General features: G+C 46.3%; 2 protein-coding genes across 2 annotated transcripts; one reads left to right on the forward strand and one right to left on the reverse strand.

The window, feature by feature from the left end:
* Window positions 1-801: 801 nt before the first annotated feature.
* Window positions 802-4,964, reverse strand: ido1 (indoleamine 2,3-dioxygenase 1). Its single transcript, XM_077601804.1, has 10 exons — window positions 4,771-4,964; window positions 4,575-4,670; window positions 4,384-4,503; window positions 3,621-3,739; window positions 3,527-3,541; window positions 3,343-3,442; window positions 3,147-3,264; window positions 3,007-3,058; window positions 1,525-1,673; window positions 802-1,455 (listed from the first exon to the last, which is right to left on the reverse strand). The coding sequence occupies exons 1-10, from the start codon at window positions 4,852-4,854 to the stop codon at window positions 1,052-1,054; spliced, it is 1,257 nt and encodes a 418-aa protein (XP_077457930.1). The 5' UTR covers window positions 4,855-4,964; the 3' UTR covers window positions 802-1,051.
* Window positions 4,965-7,568: 2,604 nt separating this feature from the next.
* rhobtb2a (Rho related BTB domain containing 2a) lies at window positions 7,569-19,537 on the forward strand. The gene is made up of 10 exons (XM_077600846.1): window positions 7,569-7,765; window positions 10,122-10,323; window positions 11,338-11,441; window positions 11,558-11,743; window positions 12,559-13,511; window positions 14,390-14,508; window positions 14,800-14,950; window positions 16,025-16,113; window positions 16,190-16,295; window positions 16,370-19,537. The coding sequence occupies exons 2-10, from the start codon at window positions 10,144-10,146 to the stop codon at window positions 16,573-16,575; spliced, it is 2,094 nt and encodes a 697-aa protein (XP_077456972.1). The 5' UTR covers window positions 7,569-7,765; window positions 10,122-10,143; the 3' UTR covers window positions 16,576-19,537.
* Window positions 19,538-19,711: the final 174 nt, after the last annotated feature.

The raw sequence follows: 19,711 nt of genomic DNA on the forward strand, positions 1-19,711 counted from the left end.
GCGTCAGATTCCGCCGACCTTTGGCCCCCTGACCCTCGGAGACATTTTCAAGCACTTCTTCTCGGGTTTCCTCGCTTTGATTTGGAGCGCTTCTCATCACGAGAATAGGACATGTTCTTTAGTAGCTCGGTCTTGAAAGACGAGGGTAAAACCTTCGGATTCGGGACGTCGGAATCCTCTGTCGAAAGGATTTTTACACGCCGACGAAATCCCGTCGTGTTGGAGAATCCGCAAACCAGACGCGCGCTGATCCATAACTATTTAAATTGTACAAAAATTGAGGTACTGTATTTTGACGACTATATGGCGCATCGTATTTTTAGCCGCAGTGTCAGTAACGAGTGCTATTTCTGTATTTTAAACACACAAAGGACGCACCGTTTTTAAAGACGCATATATATTATATATGAATATCTAACCGCAATAGCGCTGGCTATGTCCAGGAGACATCTTAAGTCAAGGGTGTCAGACTCGGTCGGGTTGGTTCACGGGCCGCTTTAACGTCAACTTGATTTCACGTGGACTGGACCATTTTAGATAAAATATTTTGATTTTTTTTTATATATAAATGGATTAAAAGAACTGGATTAAAAGCCCTGAATATTCCATTTTTTATAGATCTAAAACAATGTTTATTTTAGCTTTTTTTAAATATATTTTTAGATTTTACAAAAGGATTTTTGAACTAAAAACACGGAATAATGGATTAAAAAATGACAATGATTGATTTAAAAGGGGGAAAATCAGGAAATTTAATATACATCTATACTCTTCATTTGAATTTGATCCTAAAACACTCATGATTGACTTTCCCGGGCCACACAAAATGATGCGGCGGGCCAGATTTGGCCCCCGGGCCGCCACTTTGACACATGTGATCGAAAGCAACAGCCACAGTTGGAATTACGCTTCGGAGTCGACGCGGGCCGTTGCTCGCCGGCGGCCTGACGGGCTTGGCGGGAGGGGGCCGGGTAAGCCCCGCCCCCCCACCGCCAAGACGTTGCCAAAAGCGCTCTTTTTTTAAAAGGACGGGCTGACTGATTGACTCGTTTTACGAGGGGCCTTGGCCCTCGGTCTCCGGCGGCAGGGCGTCTCGGGTCCGACTCCGGACGGTTTTCAGGAAGCTCATGATGCCGGTGCCGCCCGTGCCGCGCTCCTCCAGCGAGGCGGGGGCCCGGCGTAGGGCCTCGGCCGACTCGGGCGCCTCGGCCAGCCGGCTCTCATTCCGTAGTTGCCGGGCCTTGGCGGCGGGGACGGTGATGAAGCGGGAGACCACGGTGATGTGGTAGCTGCGCATGGCCAGCAGCTGGGCCACGCAGTCCCGGAAGGCGGCGGTCAGCCGCTCGTCGCCCCGCCGCCGCACAAACGTCCTCAGCGGGGGTTGCGCGGAGATGTCCTGGATCAGTCGCTTGTGGGCGGGCAGCATGTAGTCCCTCATGGACGTCAGGAAGCCACCTGCGCCGCGGAGCAGCGCTCAAAAGGCGAAGGGGCCATGGCGGGCCGTGGCGGACCGGCCGGTCTTACCGCTATGGGCCTCGTGCTCGACCCCCAGGAGCTCGTCGAAGCAGTGCAGCAGGCTGCTCTGGGCCGCGCTCCCGCCGGAATACTCCACGGGTTCCGTGCCGACGCCTTCGTAAAGCAAACCTTTGGGCAGGCACGGGTTGTCCTTCCATCTGCGGGTGGAAAAAGTCCAAAACAGCCCTGCTTCAATGAAGGGCTGGGAGAGAGAGACAGACCCTGCCCCCAACCCCCCAAAAATCTGTGGAAATATTCCGAATTATGGCTAACGTGCTAACTATTCGTAACGTTATTAGCATCTTCAATTCGTTTTGACTGGGAGGGGCTAGCAACGATAGTTTTGAGGAGAAATGTTATTGGAAATATGCTATTTCTCGCCCTCATTTTCCTTGATGCATTCATTTTCTGAACCGCTTATCCTCACAAGTGTTGCTGGGGCCTAGCCCAACATACTTTGGGCACCAACCAAGCCAGGGTTTAGCAATTTACAGAAATCATCCTGCTAGCCTAGCATGCATGCTTTGGGGATGCGGGAGGAAACCGGAGCACCCGGAGAAAACCCACACAAGCAACATGCAAACTCCACACAGTGTGGACTGACCTGGGATGGAACCCACGACCCAGAACTGTGAGACCGACCCGCATTTTTCTTTAGAAATCAGAGTAATCCTGCATTTGAAGCGTTGCCATAAACTGCAATTTTGATTTGATTGTTCCGGTGACACCGATAAAATGTCTCCATTATGAATATTCATTGTTATGCCCCTCTGGTCTTTACATTTTCGGCAGAAGCCAGCAGTGGAAGCAGAAAATAATGTTGCCCTGACAACATTATGTAACTGCGTTCGAGATCAATCAAGAGCGAATAAAGGGATTATTATTCAACTTGCAGGATGGCTTCGGTTTGCAATAGGAAACGGAGCCAACCATTAACTTCTATTTACAGTTTCTTCCTTTTTATATCCTCATTGGAAGCGGGGAGGATCCCCGGGCGTCACATTTCCGGACCGGGAAACGTGATGTCTTACTTCCTAGCGTGTTCTGGGTGGGCCTCCCACCGGTGGAACGTGCCCGTAACACCTCACAGAGGCGCTATGCTAATCAGATGGCCGAAAATGCAGGAAAATGGATGTATGGATTAAAAACACATAGATCTGTTTCAAGCGGAGAATAAGATTGATGCTAACCCAAGCCAGAGGGGGCCCAACTCTGGTCGAGCGCGCGAATCCCGTTTCGGCGAAACCTCCGTTCGGCCGAACGGCCATTCGGCGACCTGTCCGTCTGTCAAACGTCCGTCGGCGAAACGTCTTTAGGCGAGTCATCCGAGTACCGGTTTTGGGGGGGGGGCTCGAGGACCGGAGTTGGACACCCCTGCCCTAACCGCTTCACAAGTGGTAGGCCAACGCCGTCTAATCCACGACCCAAGTATTCTATGTTATTCTACGTGTTGACGTCCACAAATGTCATCCATAGCAAACATTGGCGTACCCGGACAAAAAGATCCTCATGATGCCGTAGAAGACCGAAGGATCCACGTGGACTATGTGAGAGAAGTAGAGCGGGATAAAATGAAGACGTTGGTTAGAAGAAGAAGGAAAAAAACCATCCCGCAGCATGCTGGCGGCTACCGTGCATTAGTCTGAGGCAGTCGGCCATCTTGCTTATGGAGTCGCTGATGTCTCCCAAGGCCCGGACCACCGCTTGGGCGTCCCCGCCTCTGACGCCGTTGACCACTTTTGGAATGCTCTGCCGCAAAGTGGCAAGGCTTGGTCAGAACGGAGCGCCCCCGGTGGACGACACGGCCGCCGCCGCCGACGTCTTCACCCTCAGAGCCGGAATGGCCGCTCGCTCCACCATGAGAGTGACCAGGAAGAAGCCCTTGACGCTGGGACCGCCGGGGATGCCGAGCACCAGCTCCAGGTTCCTGCGACGGGGGCGGGGCCGGTCCAGCGTTACCGCCGGATTTTTAGCCGCCGTTTAAAGGGCGCGGAACGCCGACTCTACTCACTCCATGTCCAAGGGCCTGCGAGTGTAAAGGAGAAGGAGAGGTGAGCGTTTGGAAAGATGGCGGCGGCGGGCGACGACCAGTCGTTTGACTTCACCCCTGGGGATCCTTCTTGCGCCAGTTGGCCAGCACCGCGTCGGCGTGGGTGAGAATGGGGGGGAGTCCCAGGCGTTGAGACAGCTCCCAGTACGGAACGGCCAGGGTACGCGGCAGCATCTGGGAGAGGAGATTGACATGCGTCGGCCATCTTGTCGCCGTGACCGACGCCGGAAGCCTCTTTTACATTTTCCAATCGCGGCGCTAACAGACATATTTGACAATGCTGGATTTTCCCGCACAACGGGGCAATGTGGGCGAACGCCCAGGGCGCAATCTATTTGGGGGGCAAAAATTTCCATTATATTCCCAGTTGTATCGACTATAATCCCTCATTTCCACCTCAAACTAGCGGCGTAAATGCCGTGCTCTGCGACAAGAGTTTGCTGAGGGGGCATTGTCTCCCTCTAGTGGCAGTGAATTGCATCCTGACTCATGGAGCCATCCATTAATTTCTTGTTTGGACCAATTTCTTATGTCGTCGTTGATGATTTAATCAGAAAAGTCACCTTTTAACGTCAAGTCAATCAACCATGAGGTACGTTTCATTTGTGGATTTTAATCACTTAATAAGGGGAATTCAAAATAAAATACCAGATGAGGAAAGGCATTTACTTTTTAGGGGATTGTGTAACTTGGATCTTTTTCGTATCATGAGTCACTCATTTGCAAAAAAAAATAAAAAATCGTAACTTGAAACGTTCGCCCCCTACAGGCATTCGTAAGTAGAGGTACGTACGACTATGTTTTGAAGAGATACAGACCTTGACCGTGTCGTTCTCACCCTCCTGCCAAACGTATCCCATAGTCATGACTCCCAGCGCCAGGTGGGCCAATCGCAGTTCCCGGTGCCTCCTTAAGAACTGGACGCTCAGCTGAGGCATCTGCCCGGAAAGGCCAAAAACCGTCCACGCCGTGACTTCCTGCGTGCCTTCGCCGCTTGGTCGAAGCTCACCTGGTGTATACGCGAGCGCAATTCATGCGCGAGAACCAGATCCGGGACTCGACGGGCCACGTCCATCCATGGTTTGTAGTAAGGTGGAAGCTCTTGCTTCGGATGGGAAATTCAACCGTTACATTTCAGAGGCGTCCGGGACGACGGCGCCGTGGCGAGCGCTAGAAACCAGCTAACGGCGTCGCGTCGAACCTACCAGAGGCTCGGGTAGAATGAAACCCAGTTCCTCGGAGACGTGGTACGCATCCAGAGAGAAAACGGGATCTTCACGGGCAGCCATGGACGGCGGGGGGCGAGGCGGCGGGAAGCGAGTGACCGAGCAGGCGTGGGGACGCCTCGCCAGACCTCCAGCGTGGACGGACTCCGGCACAGAGTTCAATAATAAGGCCCCGAGTCAATAATTACGCAACGGCCGGCGTAGAAGAGACCCTGACGTTTGCGCAATGACACATAAAGACTGGAAAATGGCTTCACTTTTGATGGGGTTTTATCTAAGTGGAGATTTCCACAGGCGTCAGCCACCAGATATAAATTCCCGTGCCGCCATGTTCGCGCCAACGTGTACTTAATCATGGCGCTTTACTTCTGTCGCCGTGTCATCGGACGCTTTTATGTCACCAGATGATTTATTTCGATTTTAACCACATTTTTCTCCCTCAGCGTGAAGTTAGCCGCAATTGGGATGTTTTTTGGTTTGGTTTTAATCATCAGGGGGTGCTACCAGGGGTCATTTGTTGCTGTTTTTATTGGTTGCAGAGACAAATAAGAACATGTGTAGGCACTGATTTTCCGTTAGATGACTGGAGATGTTATATTTTTTTTATAGAAAGGTCAATCATTGATTGAGGTTTGAAGATAAATAAAGTGGCAGCCCCATCTGCTGGTGCAGCCTTAACATTGCAGTGCAAAGTGTAAAAAATAAAAGTATTGGTTATTTTTGCACACAGCCATTTGAATTTATTTTCTAAAATCATATTTGTTGTCATTTCAATTTCAATGGAAACATCTCCACAGTTTAATTTTTTTGTTCACATTTTTTAGTACCGTTCACTTATATTTAACTTTGAACCTTTTCAGGGAACTCAAATGATCGCTGCCTGCTCTCCCGGTCAAAAGGGATTGGTCGCCTGCTGGCACTGAAAGGTGAGCATGTGCTTTTCTATTTTAAATGAATTGGACGTCTATCACTGTTAAAGATTTTTAAAATTAAGGGGAGGTTTTTCGGGGCCATATGAAATGTCTTTCTTTTTTTTAATGTCATTTAATTATATTTCTTTTATTAATATGTTATCAATTTATCATTGTATGTATACAATAATGCAATTATGATGAATAACTTTTGAAATGCATATAAGAATATTTTGTGAATTTTTTGGCCCCCATAATCCAAAACTTGAGGCTTTTTTAAATTAGCATAAAATAGTCAATTACTCTAAAAGGGTTCAAGTAAATATATGAATGTAAATGAGCTATATCTTGCAATGAACTCTTGGCTCAAAATGCAAATTTCTTATCCTGTTATCGGCAGGTGGAGTTTGTTGTTAGTTAGCCGAGAGCGTTACGTCATTGCGACCTGTCATGTGATCTCCAAAGCACCGAGCAGGAACAGATTAAAGAGCGTGTGTGTGTTGTTCCTTCTGGTGGACTGGAGGCGGGGCTAGCACACGGATAAACCAGGAAGTCACTTGTTGAAGGCCAATTTGTCCTAGTAGGCCCTAAAAGGGTGGCCAGCCAATCGCAAGGCAAAGGACAACCAATCGCTCACAATTTAGAGTGTTCAATTAGCTTAGCATGGATGTGGGAGTTTGCATCTTCTCCCTGGGCTTGCGTGGGTTTTCTCCGCTACTCTGGTTTCCTCCCACACCGCAAAAACATGCATGCTGGGCTAACTGTAGTAGGCTAAATTGCCTAACCCTAGCTATCATTGGTTGTTTGTCTTCTTGTGCCCCACGATTGGCTGGCTTATCCATTGTTGACATGTTTTGTTGGGGTTTTGGTGCTTGTGTGAGTGACCCAGGTGTTTGCACTTGTCTCGTCAATCAACCCTTGTCTGTGTATTTCAACCCCGTGTTTGTGTGCGTTATTTTTTCCCAGTTTTATGTTGGTAAGGTTATCTTATCTCATTTTCTGAACCGCTTTATCCCTGGGATGCTGGAGCCAATCCCAGCTGACTTTGGGCAAGAGGGTGAAAGATACCCTGAATTGGTGGCCAGCCAATCGCATGGCACAAGGAGACAAACAACCAATCAGTCAAAGCTAGCGGCCATTTAGAGTGTCCAATCGGCCTATCATTCAATGCATGTCTTAAGAACAGGGGTCGGGAACCTTTTTGACGAAGAGAGCCATAAACAATTCATATTTTCTAATGTTATTCCTTGAGAGCCATACTCCGAATTTAAAAGTCAATATACTTGTAAATGGGTGTCTTTTATTTTAGTAATTTCACCACTTTTAAAGTGGAAAAAAATGAATACTTTTGACAACATTCTCATGCAGTTGCTAATCAATGAGAGGATGCATTTCAGAAGAGTCTACTGCAAAAAAAATGGAGATGAAAGCAGTTCTAGATGTAATATCTCAGTTCTGTCACCAGCGGGTTCCATATTTTAGCTCACAGGTTAGCGAAGAGCCAGATGCACCCATCGAAAGAGCCACATGTGGCTCCCGAGCCATAGGTTCCCTACCCCTGCTTTACAATGTGGCAGGAAACCGGAATACCCGGAGAAAACCCACGCAGGCCCGGGGACAACATGCAAAGTCCACACAGGTGGACTGAGGGATTTCTGACTTAGTCTTCAAGAAAGAATAACAAGGCCACTGGCTTTCGCTTGAGATTGATGGCACTTTAAAGTGGATCACTGTGATCTCTCTCTCTCTCTCTCTCTCTCTCTCCCTCCCTCACCCCAACCTGCATCCCTCCCTCCCTTCCTTTCTACCTCCCTCCCTCCCTCTCTACCTCCCTCCTCCTCTTTTCCCCGCCTATTATTAGCCACCGACGCGGCTCCATCCCCACGACGGCGCGCAAGCGACCGGAAGCCTCGCCGAATCGTCTTTTTTGTTTTGTTTTTTTTAAAGCCTCGGCTCGGAGATGAGTTTTGACGGGGGTCGCCGTCGCCAAGGAGCGATCCGCACCCGGCGAAGTCGCGCTTTGCCACCGTCGACCCCGCGCGGCCCTTCCTCGCGTCCCGAAGGTAAGCGGTCGAAAAACAAGAGACGCGTTCGGAGCGATGCTCGAGCGGCTCCCGACAGTCGGCCGTTACATAACCCATAATGCAGCACGGCCTCCTCATGACGAGGAGAGAGGCGGCGATCCCGAATGGGCGTCGTAAAAAAAAACGAAGCAGCCTATTTTGCATCATGTGGGCATTGAAATCGGAATAACTCTACAAATAGTGCGGAATCGGAATAAATGGGAAGGTGGGGGGCTTATGATGGAGTGGGCTCGTTCTTGAATTGACTCACACGGGCCCGAATGGAGACGTTTCATTATTATGGGATGGCGTTTTCATGAATGAAGGTGTTTTTTTTTATGAATGGGCGATGATGCAATTGTTCCCTATGGAGCAAAAAAACAACTCTGTGGATTACGGTAAAACGCAGAGGTGCAAAAAGTGTGTTATCAGTGTGATTAAAAAAATCTGTTCACTATAATCTAGTATTTGGACTGGGAGGGTTGGCAGGTCGTTCGCTGCCGACCTTCCCGTACAGATGGATCGGACGCCGATCGCTGGAGAAGAGTCCAATTTTGAAGGGATTGAGACATAAATATTGAGCAAGCAGATTTGTCCTTCCCTTCCAAGGCCCGAATGACGTCCGCCGTCTCTTGTCGTTGTAAACAATTCCTGCCAGAATACAAATTAGAGCAGGGGTAGGGAACCTATGGCTCGGGAGCCACATGTGGCTCTTTTGATGGGTGCATCTGGCTCTTTGCTAACCTGTGAGCTAAAATATGGAAATTGCTGGTGACAGAACTGAGATATTACATCAAGAACTGCTTTAATCTTCATTTTTTTTGCTTTAATCTTCATTTTTTTTGCTTTAATCTTCATTTTTTTTGCTTTAATCTTCTTCATTTTTTTTGCAGTAGACTCTTCTGGAATGCATCCTTTCATTGATTAGCAACAGTATAAGAATCTTTTAAAAAATATTCATTTTTTTCCACTTTAAAAGTGGTGAAATTACAAAAAAAATTGAAAAGGCACTCGTTTCCATGTATGTATTTTGACTTTTAAATTCGTAGTATGGCTCACAAGGAATAACAAAATAAAAAAGGTTCCCGACCCCTGAATTAGAGCATCTGATGGCAGTGGCTTGAGGGGAGGGGCTAGCGTTACCTTGGAAACAACTCCTTCCTCAACAACCCGCATTTTCCAGGTGCATCAATATTCCAAGGCTAGCAACCTCATGTTGTCGTGGTTCATTAGCCGGATTGGATCGTACGACTAATTGGCGACCATTTTCGGCTGTTTCCGAGTCACCTGGAATAGGCTCCGGCACCCCTGACCAGTTGTTATTTCAATGTACTAGTTTTTAACCAAGACACCCCAAAATTCCTTGCAACATTTTGACTTTTTATAAGGGACAAAAATCTGCATTTTGGGGGATTTTTTTCAGGAAATCTGAAGTTAATACATGTAATATTTTCTGGCAAGTACACAAATGAATGTGACCTTCACTTGTAGTGCTTCCTGATGCTTTATACAAGTACAGACGCTCCCCTACTTACGAAGGAGTTAGGTTCCGACCGATTGTTCATAAGTTGAATTTGTTCGTAAGTTGCTCAGTGCTATATTTTGTATTGTAATTTATGTTTAAGGCCTATATAAGTATATTGAAGGTTTATATAAGTGCATTTGTATGTTTAAGGCTTGTATAAGTAACACACATTGGTTTGTACTGAAAAAAACATGAAACTAATAACGATTGCACAGTTTTCTTTTTTTTTTCATCATAAATGATGCGGTAGCACTGTATGGCATCATTCAATTGATTTGCAAACTTTGTGCAACGTTCAATATTAGGGTCCTGCTGCTCGATCTTTATGTTTAGAAATGGTACTGACTGACGGTCGAACCATTCAAGTTGTATTCACGTGCAATGCTCACCACTTTCTGACGCGCATCAAGCTTCGTTATTATTGCCACTTTGGTTTCAAATGAAATGGCTTGCCTCTTCCTTGCACCTCCCTCACTAGAAGCCTTTCGCTTTTCACCAACCATATTCAATAATGGATGCACGAGATATTTAATGATAAAAATGTTCTTTGCGCACTGGACATACGTTCACGCACTTCCGCACTGCAACAAAGTGGGCAGAGGAAGGTGGATGCTGGGTGAGCTGAGCTCTCACAGCGCCAGGCGTCGTCGGTATTAGCGGCGGAAAGAAGCATTACTCGGAAAAAAATACAAAATCCAACTTAGGAACATTTTTCGACATAAACGCAATTTGCAGACATGTTCGTATGTACCGTTGTTCGTAACTCGAATGTTCGTAAGTAGGGGAGCGTTTGTAGAATACAGAGAAAGAAAGTCTCTTATTTGTATCCAGCTGGCATTTGACGGATTGTGATATGGACTATGAGAGGCCCAACGTGGAAACCATCAAGTGCGTGGTGGTCGGAGACAACGCCGTGGGAAAGACCCGCCTCATCTGCGCCAGGGCCTGCAACGCCACGCTCACGCAGTACCAGTTGCTGGCCACGCACGTGCCCACCGTCTGGGCTATAGACCAGTACCGAGTATGTCAGGAGGTGAGCATCTCAAGCGCTGGGGGGTTTACAGGTCACACATTTTGGATCATTTCTTGGAGATTTTGGGGGAATTTCATGTTTTTTTGGTCACTTCCTGATGATTTAGCCACGATGTCAAGCTGTAATATTATTTCAACTAGTAGAGATGGTAAGGCACAGGTGTCAAAGTGGCGGTTGGGGGGCCAAATCTGGCCCGCCGCATCATTTTGTGTGGCCCGGGAAAGTAAATGATGAGTGCCGACTTTCTGTTTTAGGATCAAATTCAAATAGAGTATAGATGTATATTAAATTTCCTGATTTTCCCCCTTTTAAATCAATCATTGTCATTTTTAATCCATTTTTTTCAGTGTTTTTAGTTCAAAAATCATTTTGTAAAATCTAAAAATATATTAAAAAAGCTAAAATAAACATTTTTTAGATCTATAAAAAAACGGAATATTCAGGGATTTTAATCCAGTTCTTTTAATCCATTTATTTAAAAAAATCTAAATATTATATCTAAAATGGTCCGGTCCACGTGAAATCAAATTTTAATCCATTTTTCTGTGTTTTTAGTTCAAAAATCACTTTGTAAAATCTAAAAATATATTAAAAAAGCTAAAATAAACATTTTTTAGATATATAAAAAAACGGAATATTCAGGGATTTTAATCCACTTCTTTTAATCCATTTATTTAAAAAAATCTAAATATTATATCTAAAATGGTCCGGCCCACGTGAAATCACATTTTAATCCATTTTTCTGTGTTTTTAGTTCAAAAATCACTTTGTAAAATCTAAAAGTATATAAAAAAGCTAAAATAAACATTGTTTTAGATCTATAAAAAAAACTGAATATTCAGGGCTTTTAATCCAGTTCATTTAATCCATTTATTAAAAAAATCTAAATATTATATCTAAAATGGTCCGGCCCACATAAAACCGAGTTGACGTTAACGCGGCCCGCGAACCAACCCGAGTCTGACACCCTTGTGGTAAGGTATGATTTGATGAGACTAAGAATGTTTTTGAAAGGTTTTGGAGCGCTCCCGAGATGTGGTGGACGACGTCAGCGTTTCCCTCCGACTTTGGGATACGTTCGGAGACCACCACAAGGACAGACGTTTTGCGTACGGCAGGTGAGGGGAACGGAGTCACATTTGCCCCACTAGTCGGTTTTTGCTACCCAAATTTGCTTCTGTCGGTTTTTGCTACTTTGCCTGGTTTTGACATCCCGCCTGTGTTTTTGGTTCAGGTCCGATGTGGTGGTGCTGTGCTTCTCCATCGCCAACCCCAACTCTCTGTACCACGTGAAGACCATGTGGTACCCGGAGATTAAACACTTTTGCCCCCGGGCGCCGGTCATCCTGGTGGGCTGTCAGCTGGACCTCCGCTACGCAGACCTGGAGGCGGTGAACAGGGCGCGGAGACCCTTAGCCAGGTTCTGACCGTCCTTCTCGCAACATTTCACTTTTAAAGCTTGTTAAAAGGAGGGAGTAGACTTTAAGTCCAGCAATAGTATTTCCTTTCCTTGATTGTGAACATCGAGCCACGAGTTTTTTGCCAAATTGGATTGGATTGGATAACTTTATTCATCCCGTATTCGGGAAATTTCATTGTGACGGTAGCAAGAAAAGGCAAAGTTAGAAGTTAGAAAGTACAGTCAAAGGCCGCAGAACAACAAAGCACTACAGTACTCCGGTGTCCACCCACATCCCAAAAATATACATGCTAGGCTAATTGAACACTCTAAATTCCCCCTAGATACGAGTGATTGGTCGTTTGTGTCTTTGTGCCCTGCGATTGGCTGGCCACCGATTCGGGGTTTGCCCCGACGGATGCCCGTAGCTAGCTGGGCTAGGCTCCGGCACCCCAGGAAAATGTATGAAACAACTTTTTACGACTACTTATTTACTTATTTAACATTTCATGTCATCTGATTCAAAACAATTGCATAAGCTAACCGAATAACACCATTAAGGTCAAAAAACAACTGCTCATATTAGATCGAAACCAATCCAGAATAACCCCAACATAAAGTAAAAAGGGATGTATTAAGAAATATTCAAATGTAATTAAAAAAAGATAGAAGGGCTGTAAAACACGAAAAACATAAGAGTGTAGAGAGCTACTCCCACTGGCTCCCGTGTGAACGGCGCCATCTTGGAAAAAATAATATATATTTATTTATTATGATTTATTATTTTATTATTATTTATTGATTTATTTTTTGACATGCGCTTTTGTCCTTGGCAGACCCATCAAATCCAACGAGATCCTCCCCCCGGAGCGAGGGAGGGAGGTGGCCAAGGAGCTGGGAGTCCCGTACTACGAGACCAGCGTGGTGGCCCAGTTCGGCGTCAAGGACGTCTTCGACAACGCCATCCGAGCGGCGCTGATCTCCCGCCGCCACCTGCAGTTTTGGAAATCCCACCTTCGGAACGTTCAGCGTCCGCTCCTGCAGGCGCCGTTCCTCCCGCCCAAGCCCCCGCCGCCCCTGATCACGGTGCCGCCGCCCCCGACGGCCGCCGAGGAGCACCCGGCGGGTCTCCTGGAGGACCCGCACTGCGCCGACGTGATCCTGGTGCTGCAGGAGCGCCAGAAGATCTTTGCGCACAAGATCTACCTGTCCACGTCCTCCTCCAAGTTCTACGACCTGTTCCTGGCCGAGACCCGGGGCGAGGAGACGGAGCGGCCATGTCGGGGGGGTGGCGGCGCCCTGTCGGGCCGGGAACTGCTGATGCGCGCCGCCAGCTTCGACGTGTGCGAGAGCAGCGACGATGGCGACCGGGCCAACCTGAGGGCCTGCACCAGCGACGGGACCCTGAAGGAGTCGCAAGGGGGGCGGCGGGGGGGCCGCCTGCTCTCCTCCTGGAGCCGAGCCTTCGTGGGCATCCGCGAGGAACTGGTGGACGACCCGCTGACCTACAGCCCCAGGCCCATGACGGTGGTCCACATGGACCCGTCCATGCAGCCGGGCCCCTTCCGGGCGGTGCTGCGCTACCTGTACACGGGCCAGCTGGACGAGAACGAGAAGGAGCTGATGCACGTGGCCCACATCGCCGAGCTGCTGGAGGTCTTCGATTTGCGCATGATGGTGGCCAACATCCTCAACAACGAAGCCTTCATGAACCAAGAGATCACCAAAGCCTTCCACGTACGCCGGACGAACCGGGTCAAAGAGTGCTTGGCCAAAGGGACCTTCTCCGGTAAGCACAAACTTCGGCGTCAATCTCCCAAATGAAGAAAATATCGGTAAAATATGGAATGTATTTCCCGCTTCCCCTTGGGAAAGGGGGGGGCGAACAAGAGACAAAGAAGTGACCGAACAGCGGCCATTTTGAGAAGCGACATGCCATTCTACCCTCCTATCGGCCCGTGTGCGGTCGATTGGTCGCAGGTCTTTTGGTCGTTGGTCTTTTGGTCGCTGGTCTTTTGGTCGCCGTCTTTTGGTCGCGGTCTTTTGGTCGCGGTCTTTTGGTCGCCGGTCTTTTGGTCGTGGTCTTTTGGTCGCCCCGACCGCGACAACGGGCGACCAAAAGACCAGCGACCAAAACACCGATGACCAAAAGAGCGGCGACAAAACAAGGTAAACAACACGGTCTACGCATGAATAAAAGCCAACAATGGCCATGAGCAGTTTCACTGAGCCGACGTGTGAGTCTATTCAAGAGTTTGTATGTACATGCGTTGTCCCTTTAAGAAGCGACTAGCGTCAGTCAGGGTCTTAACAAGTTCTCCAACAAAAAATAATAAAAGTCCGAGAAATTTGGAGCTTTTCTTTAGCCTAATAATGAATAGGGCATTAAGTATGACTAAATAGTCATTCGCAGTTTGTATTTAGGGAATTTGAGCAACCATTTAAATAGTAATTATCACTTACCTTCCGGGCGACCAAAAGACCAGCGACCAATCGACCGTGTACCCTATCGACCAATGGAGTTTAAAACTATTCCGTGTTTGATGCCTTCTCTGCTTGAAGATTATTTTGATGTTGGGGATTAGCCCTAACAATATCCCAAAGTGGTATTTTGCCCATTTCAGTACTGGAACGTGAATGAACAAAGAGCATTTTTTGTGTGTGCAGATGTCATTTTCAAGTTGGACGATGGAACCATCATGGCCCACAAGCCCTTGCTCATCTCAAGTTGTGACTGGATGGCAGCCATGTTTGGTGGACCTTTTGTGGAGAGTTGCACCAAAGAGGTAATAACAAGATTTTCTTACCCGAGACTATTCATCCGCGTAGCGTTCCCGTGACTTTCACCCTCCATCCGCCATGCCGACGTGCTATAATTACTGCCGAATCGATTCTTGCCCGTCATTGGATCAAATGAGTGGAGCGCCACTCCGTACGAATACAAAGCGCCATTGAATTAGAATCTGGCAGAGGCGTCGTAATGGAATTTGGTCTTCTTCGGTTTCATTTTCAGCGGCTAAAGAGAGCAATATCGATGTGTGCTAGCTTGAAAAATTGAAAAGATGGTCTTCCTCTAGGTTTTGTTCCCCAACACCACTCGCAGCTGCATGAGGGCCGTCCTGGAGTATCTTTACACGGGCCGCTTCTGTTCCCGCTCTGACCTGGACGCCATGGAGCTCATTGTCCTCGCCAATCGTCTCTGCCTCCCCCACTTGGTGGCGCTCACAGGTACAGTCCTACCTCCACGTAATATACAGCTTACGAAAAAGCCTCAGTGGGAAGATTTTGTCTCTAGAGACAAAATATTTCTTTCGGGCGCTCGGGCATTTACTTAAGACACGTGTCAAAGTGGCGGCCCGGGGGCCAAATCTGGCCCGCCGCATCATTTTGTGTGGCCCGGGAAAGTCAATGATGAGTGCCGACTTTCTGTTTTAGGATCAAATTAAAATGAAGAGTATAGATGTATATTAAATTTCCTGATTTTCCCCCTTTTAAATCAATCATTGTCATTTTTTAATCCATTTTTTCCGTGTTTTTAGTTCAAAAATCATTTTGTAAAATCTAAAAATATATTTAAAAAAGCTAAAATAAACATTGTGTTAGATCTATAAAAAAACTAAATATTCGGGGCTTTTAATCCAGTTCTTTTAATCCATTTATAAAAAAAAAATCTAAATATGATATCTAAAATGGTCCAGCCCACGTGAAATCAAGTTGACGTTAAAGCGGCCTGCGAACCAACCTGAGTCTGACACCCTTGAAAGAATCAAAACATTGTATTTTATTTTTAATATTGCTGCGATAGAGTCGCTCCCCTATTGGCCATCGGCAGCATAACAGCCACCGGCCATCATCATTTTCACTCCAAAAAGTTATAACTGTTATCAAAGTGGTCAGCTGTCTCATTATCCTCCAACTTGTTGACGACAATTTTTAGGAAAATGATGAAAAGTCGTCGGATCGGTATTTCACCAAATGTAACATAATTTTAAGTGGTGTGTTTACAAATGTCTGTTTGTATGTTTACTCAGCTGCCACACGCAATTCCACCCCATTGGAAAATAGATTTTTGTGTGTTTAGCACTTATTTCATACAAATTTGGTATCCTTTTATCATTTTTAAAGTGTTTTGGGGTTATATTAGGGACCTTAAAACAACTGGAACAAATTTTCCCATAGAAAATAGGTCTCTACTTGCGTAATTAATTGGTTCCAGAAGTGATTTAGTTTTGTGGATGCACCACTGTGTTACATTGTTGGTGTCGTTATTACAACATTGGTTAATTGGGAAATTTTTTGCAGAACTCTACACGGTAACAGTGCTAACGGAGGCGGCAATGATGGGCGCCGACATTGACGGAGAGGTCTTGGTGTACCTTGACATGGCTCAGGTAATGTGACGGTAGTCCGACTTTTGTCCGATCTTTGGCGGAGGTCATCACGCCGACCGTTTTTCTTCGAGTGTAGTTTCACGGCGCTCAACAGCTGACTGGCTGGTGCCTCCACCACATCTGCACTAACTACAACAGCGTTTGCCGCAAGTTCCCCAGGGACATGAAGGCCAAGTCCGCAGGTGACCTGAAAAGCACGTTTTCTTTACCCGCTGCCGTTTTGTTTGTTGAAACGGGGTCCCGGTCTCAAACACAGACAACCAAGACCACTTTGAGAAGCACCGATGGCCGCCGGTGTGGTTCCTGAAGGAGGACGACCACTACCAAAGAGCACGCAAGGAACGCGACAAGGAGGACTACTTGTACCAGAGGCGGCAGTGCAAACGCAAGTGGCTCTTCTGGAACCTTCCTTCGGCTCCCAACTCCAACTCCTCTTCTTCGAGCTCGTCCGCCGTCATCTGAGCTTTCGGTAAGCTTTGACTTTTAGGACCGGCGGCCAATGATTGACCGCCGCCGTCGCCGTGCACTTTTTCCCCCCCTCTTCTCTGTTTCGTCAAGCTGCGGGAGAGACGCTTCATTTGTCTTTCAGATGTACCGTATTTTCTCGCATATACGCCGTATTTGTCGCCAAAAAATAATGATGACTGAATCCAGGGTACGGCTTATATGCGCATAAATTAGACATGCACAAAACTGCAAGGCGACAAAGACCAAACGCAAGACAATGTGGCCGATGGGGTCATTTGTTTCAAAATAGAGAAAAGATAAGCAGATAACACACTTAACAAAATTAATTTTGACGTCTATGAATGAAATTCAAGAAAAAAAATAAAGCGTATCTTGCATAAAATGTGTAAAAAACTCACTTGTGCCTGCCATTGCTCGCTCAGGGGGGCGCCATCTTACCTAGGGATGACGAACCAGACCACTTCCTGGTTGTACTGCTCACCTGACTTACTTTTTTTGAATTTGTCTACGTGCAGGCGACACCCTATCGGAATCCAGGAATCCATTTATAAAGTATGGTACCTCGATTTTCTTAAAATAAAATGTTCCCTTCAAAGTAACACATATGTACTTCCTATTTAAACCATGAATATGGAGGTGAAAATTTTGAATCAGAGGGCGTCTTATACAAGAGAAATTGTAAAATTCAACCATTTTGAGGCTGCGGCTTATACGCGGATGCGGCTTCTATGCGAGAAAATACGGTATTTATTACGACATGCACGCGGGATTGTGATGCGCATAAAAATGAGTTTCAAAGAGAATCTGTACAGTTTGCAAATGCAGGATACGAGTCATCATCTCAAGTGTTATGTTGTCATGTTATAAGCTGAATTAATAACCAAGTGCTGCTTATCGGCTGCGACAACCAGCAAATCAACACACAACCCGAGTCTCAGTGATTTAGCACTTTGCCCTTAAGTGTTTGTACAATCTAGCGCACAAAGAGTACAGTCCGGCATTGACGACGGGAACGCCGCCTCATTTGACCGTCCCGACCGAACGACCGACCGGATTTGCGGCTGCGGTTACAGCGAATGTGACGCTATTGGCGCACGTGTTCTCTTTCTTGGATGTTTGTATTCACCTTGTAGCGCTAAAAGTCAGTATTAAGTGTCGTGATCTTGTCCGTGGACCCCAAAAATGCGGCGTTAGCTTGCGATTCCGTCAGCGTGCTGGGATATACCGCGTACGTATAACGTGTTAGCGCACTGTACTAGCGTGTGTTTGCTAGTCATTTCATGTTACTCGTCTGGCATGACTTTAAGCCAGGGGTAGGGAACCTATGGCTCGGGAGCCACATGTGGCTCTTTTGATGGGTACATATGGCTCTGAACTAAAATATGGAAACCAGTGGTGAGAGAGCCGAGTCCCAAATGCACCAATAGGAGCGTCACGTCGGCACTGTTGCATTGATTTTTTTTTCATTAGTCTTCTACATCTATTCTCTCATTGATACTCATTGAACTCATTGATATTCATTGATTAGCAACAGCATAACAATGTTGTCAAAATAATTCAGAGTCTTTGTATATTTTAAAAGTGGTAAAATGACTACAAAAAATGACATTTTCATGTATTTTGACTTTTAAATTGTGTGTTTGGCTCTCAAGGAATAACATTTGAAAATAGGAATTGTTTATGGCTCTCTCTTTCAAAAAGGTTCCCCACCCCTGCTTTAAGCCAATCAGAAGTCGGGATGCTGGATACATTCTAATTGGGGCTTATTGTCCAATATTAACAAGACGTTGTCATAACGTTCTAGCTATATTTTTTAGATTAGATTAGAACTTTATTTCATCCCGTATTCGGTAAATTTCATTGGTTGCAGTTGCAAGCACAGACACAGAAGACATTGTAGACCTAGGTAAAAAACTATTTTATTCATTTTCCGTTCCGCTTATGCTCAGAATGGTCATGGGGGTGCTGTAGCCTGTCCCACCCATCTATAGGCAGCCGGCTGGGAACACCCGGAATTGGTAGCCGCCCAATCGCGGGGCACACTGAGACGAACAACCATATACGTAAAGACAAATTACAGTGCTCAATTAGCTTAGCACGCCAACTCCACAAAGAAAGGCAGGAACCCACCGAGGATTGAACCCTTGATCTCCGAACTTGCGTACAATGTGATTGGACTGTCAGCACCCAATCAGGATTCGCCCCGCATCCCGACTCCTGATTGGCTCAGAATCGTGCCTGAATAGCAACGTGAAGTGAATCGCAAGCGTACGCTTTGAACACCTTATGCTACTTGTACACGCTATTTCACATGACACACATAATACATGTTTTACACTTTCGGTATTTCACATTAAACTTATGGAACATGTTTTAAACTGTTGGTATTTCACATGACGCTAAAAATATGCCGTCGTTTACATGAAAGCATCGCGTGTCCCAAGGTTTAAGGGATATAATCAGTATTTTCCGCCCAAAGTGATCAGATCGCTTCCGTCGCCGCAGATTATCAATTGATCGCTAACCGTTAGCCTTCATTCGTTACACGCCATTTGTCATTTCGAGCTGTTTTCGTTGATTCGTGTTTCTTTGTTCAAGACGGTCATCTCGTACGTCGCAAGCGTTTGTGATGTTCCGTGAAAAAGAGGATTGTAAACTGAATGTTAGATGAACAGCGTTAGCATAATGTGCAGTGAGTTACATTGTATTGAGCAGAGCAGCGCGCTAAAAAATGATTCATACTCCATCCCGCAATTTAGACTTGACGAATGGTTTACGTGAAGCGATTTACTTTGGCGGTGACTCATTTTGCTGGCCTCCAATTACGTCAACGCTACTACTACGTATTATATACTGTACAATAAGGACATAGTAGAGAAGATTAAAATAGAAACGCCATAGGACACGTCTATTAAGGCTGTATTTCCCAACCCTTTTGGAGCTGAGACACACCACCAGTATATATTGGATTTTCGATATCTATTCTCAACGTTGACCTTACGTCACCTAAAGTTGAAAGCCACGAACCCCGAACAACTTACGGTTCATATAACGTAAAAAAAAAATCATGTAATTACTTTATTTTATTTTATTTTACAACTTTTTACCTCCTGGTATTAACATATTTTTC

The sequence above is a fragment of the Stigmatopora argus genome, chromosome 5, assembly GCF_051989625.1.
Source record: "Stigmatopora argus isolate UIUO_Sarg chromosome 5, RoL_Sarg_1.0, whole genome shotgun sequence".
Lineage (NCBI taxonomy): Eukaryota > Metazoa > Chordata > Actinopteri > Syngnathiformes > Syngnathidae > Stigmatopora > Stigmatopora argus.

What these genes read in the sequence shown, in the direction of transcription:
- rhobtb2a (XM_077600846.1), top strand. Translation starts at nt 10,144, where the DNA reads ATGGACTATGAGAGGCCCAACGTGGAAACCATCAAGTGCGTGGTGGTC. An exon ending in AGACGTTTTGCGTACGGCAG is followed by an intron (nt 11,442 to 11,557) that starts GTGAGGGGAACG and finishes TTTTTGGTTCAG; the next exon opens with GTCCGATGTGGTGGTGCTGT. An exon ending in CCACTTGGTGGCGCTCACAG is followed by an intron (nt 14,951 to 16,024) that starts GTACAGTCCTAC and finishes AATTTTTTGCAG; the next exon opens with AACTCTACACGGTAACAGTG.
- ido1 (XM_077601804.1), bottom strand. Translation starts at nt 4,854, where the DNA reads ATGGCTGCCCGTGAAGATCCCGTTTTCTCTCTGGATGCGTACCACGTC. An exon ending in TGCGCTCGCGTATACACCAG is followed by an intron (nt 4,504 to 4,574) that starts GTGAGCTTCGAC and finishes CTTTCCGGGCAG; the next exon opens with ATGCCTCAGCTGAGCGTCCA. An exon ending in CGGCCATTCCGGCTCTGAGG is followed by an intron (nt 3,265 to 3,342) that starts GTGAAGACGTCG and finishes ACTTTGCGGCAG; the next exon opens with AGCATTCCAAAAGTGGTCAA.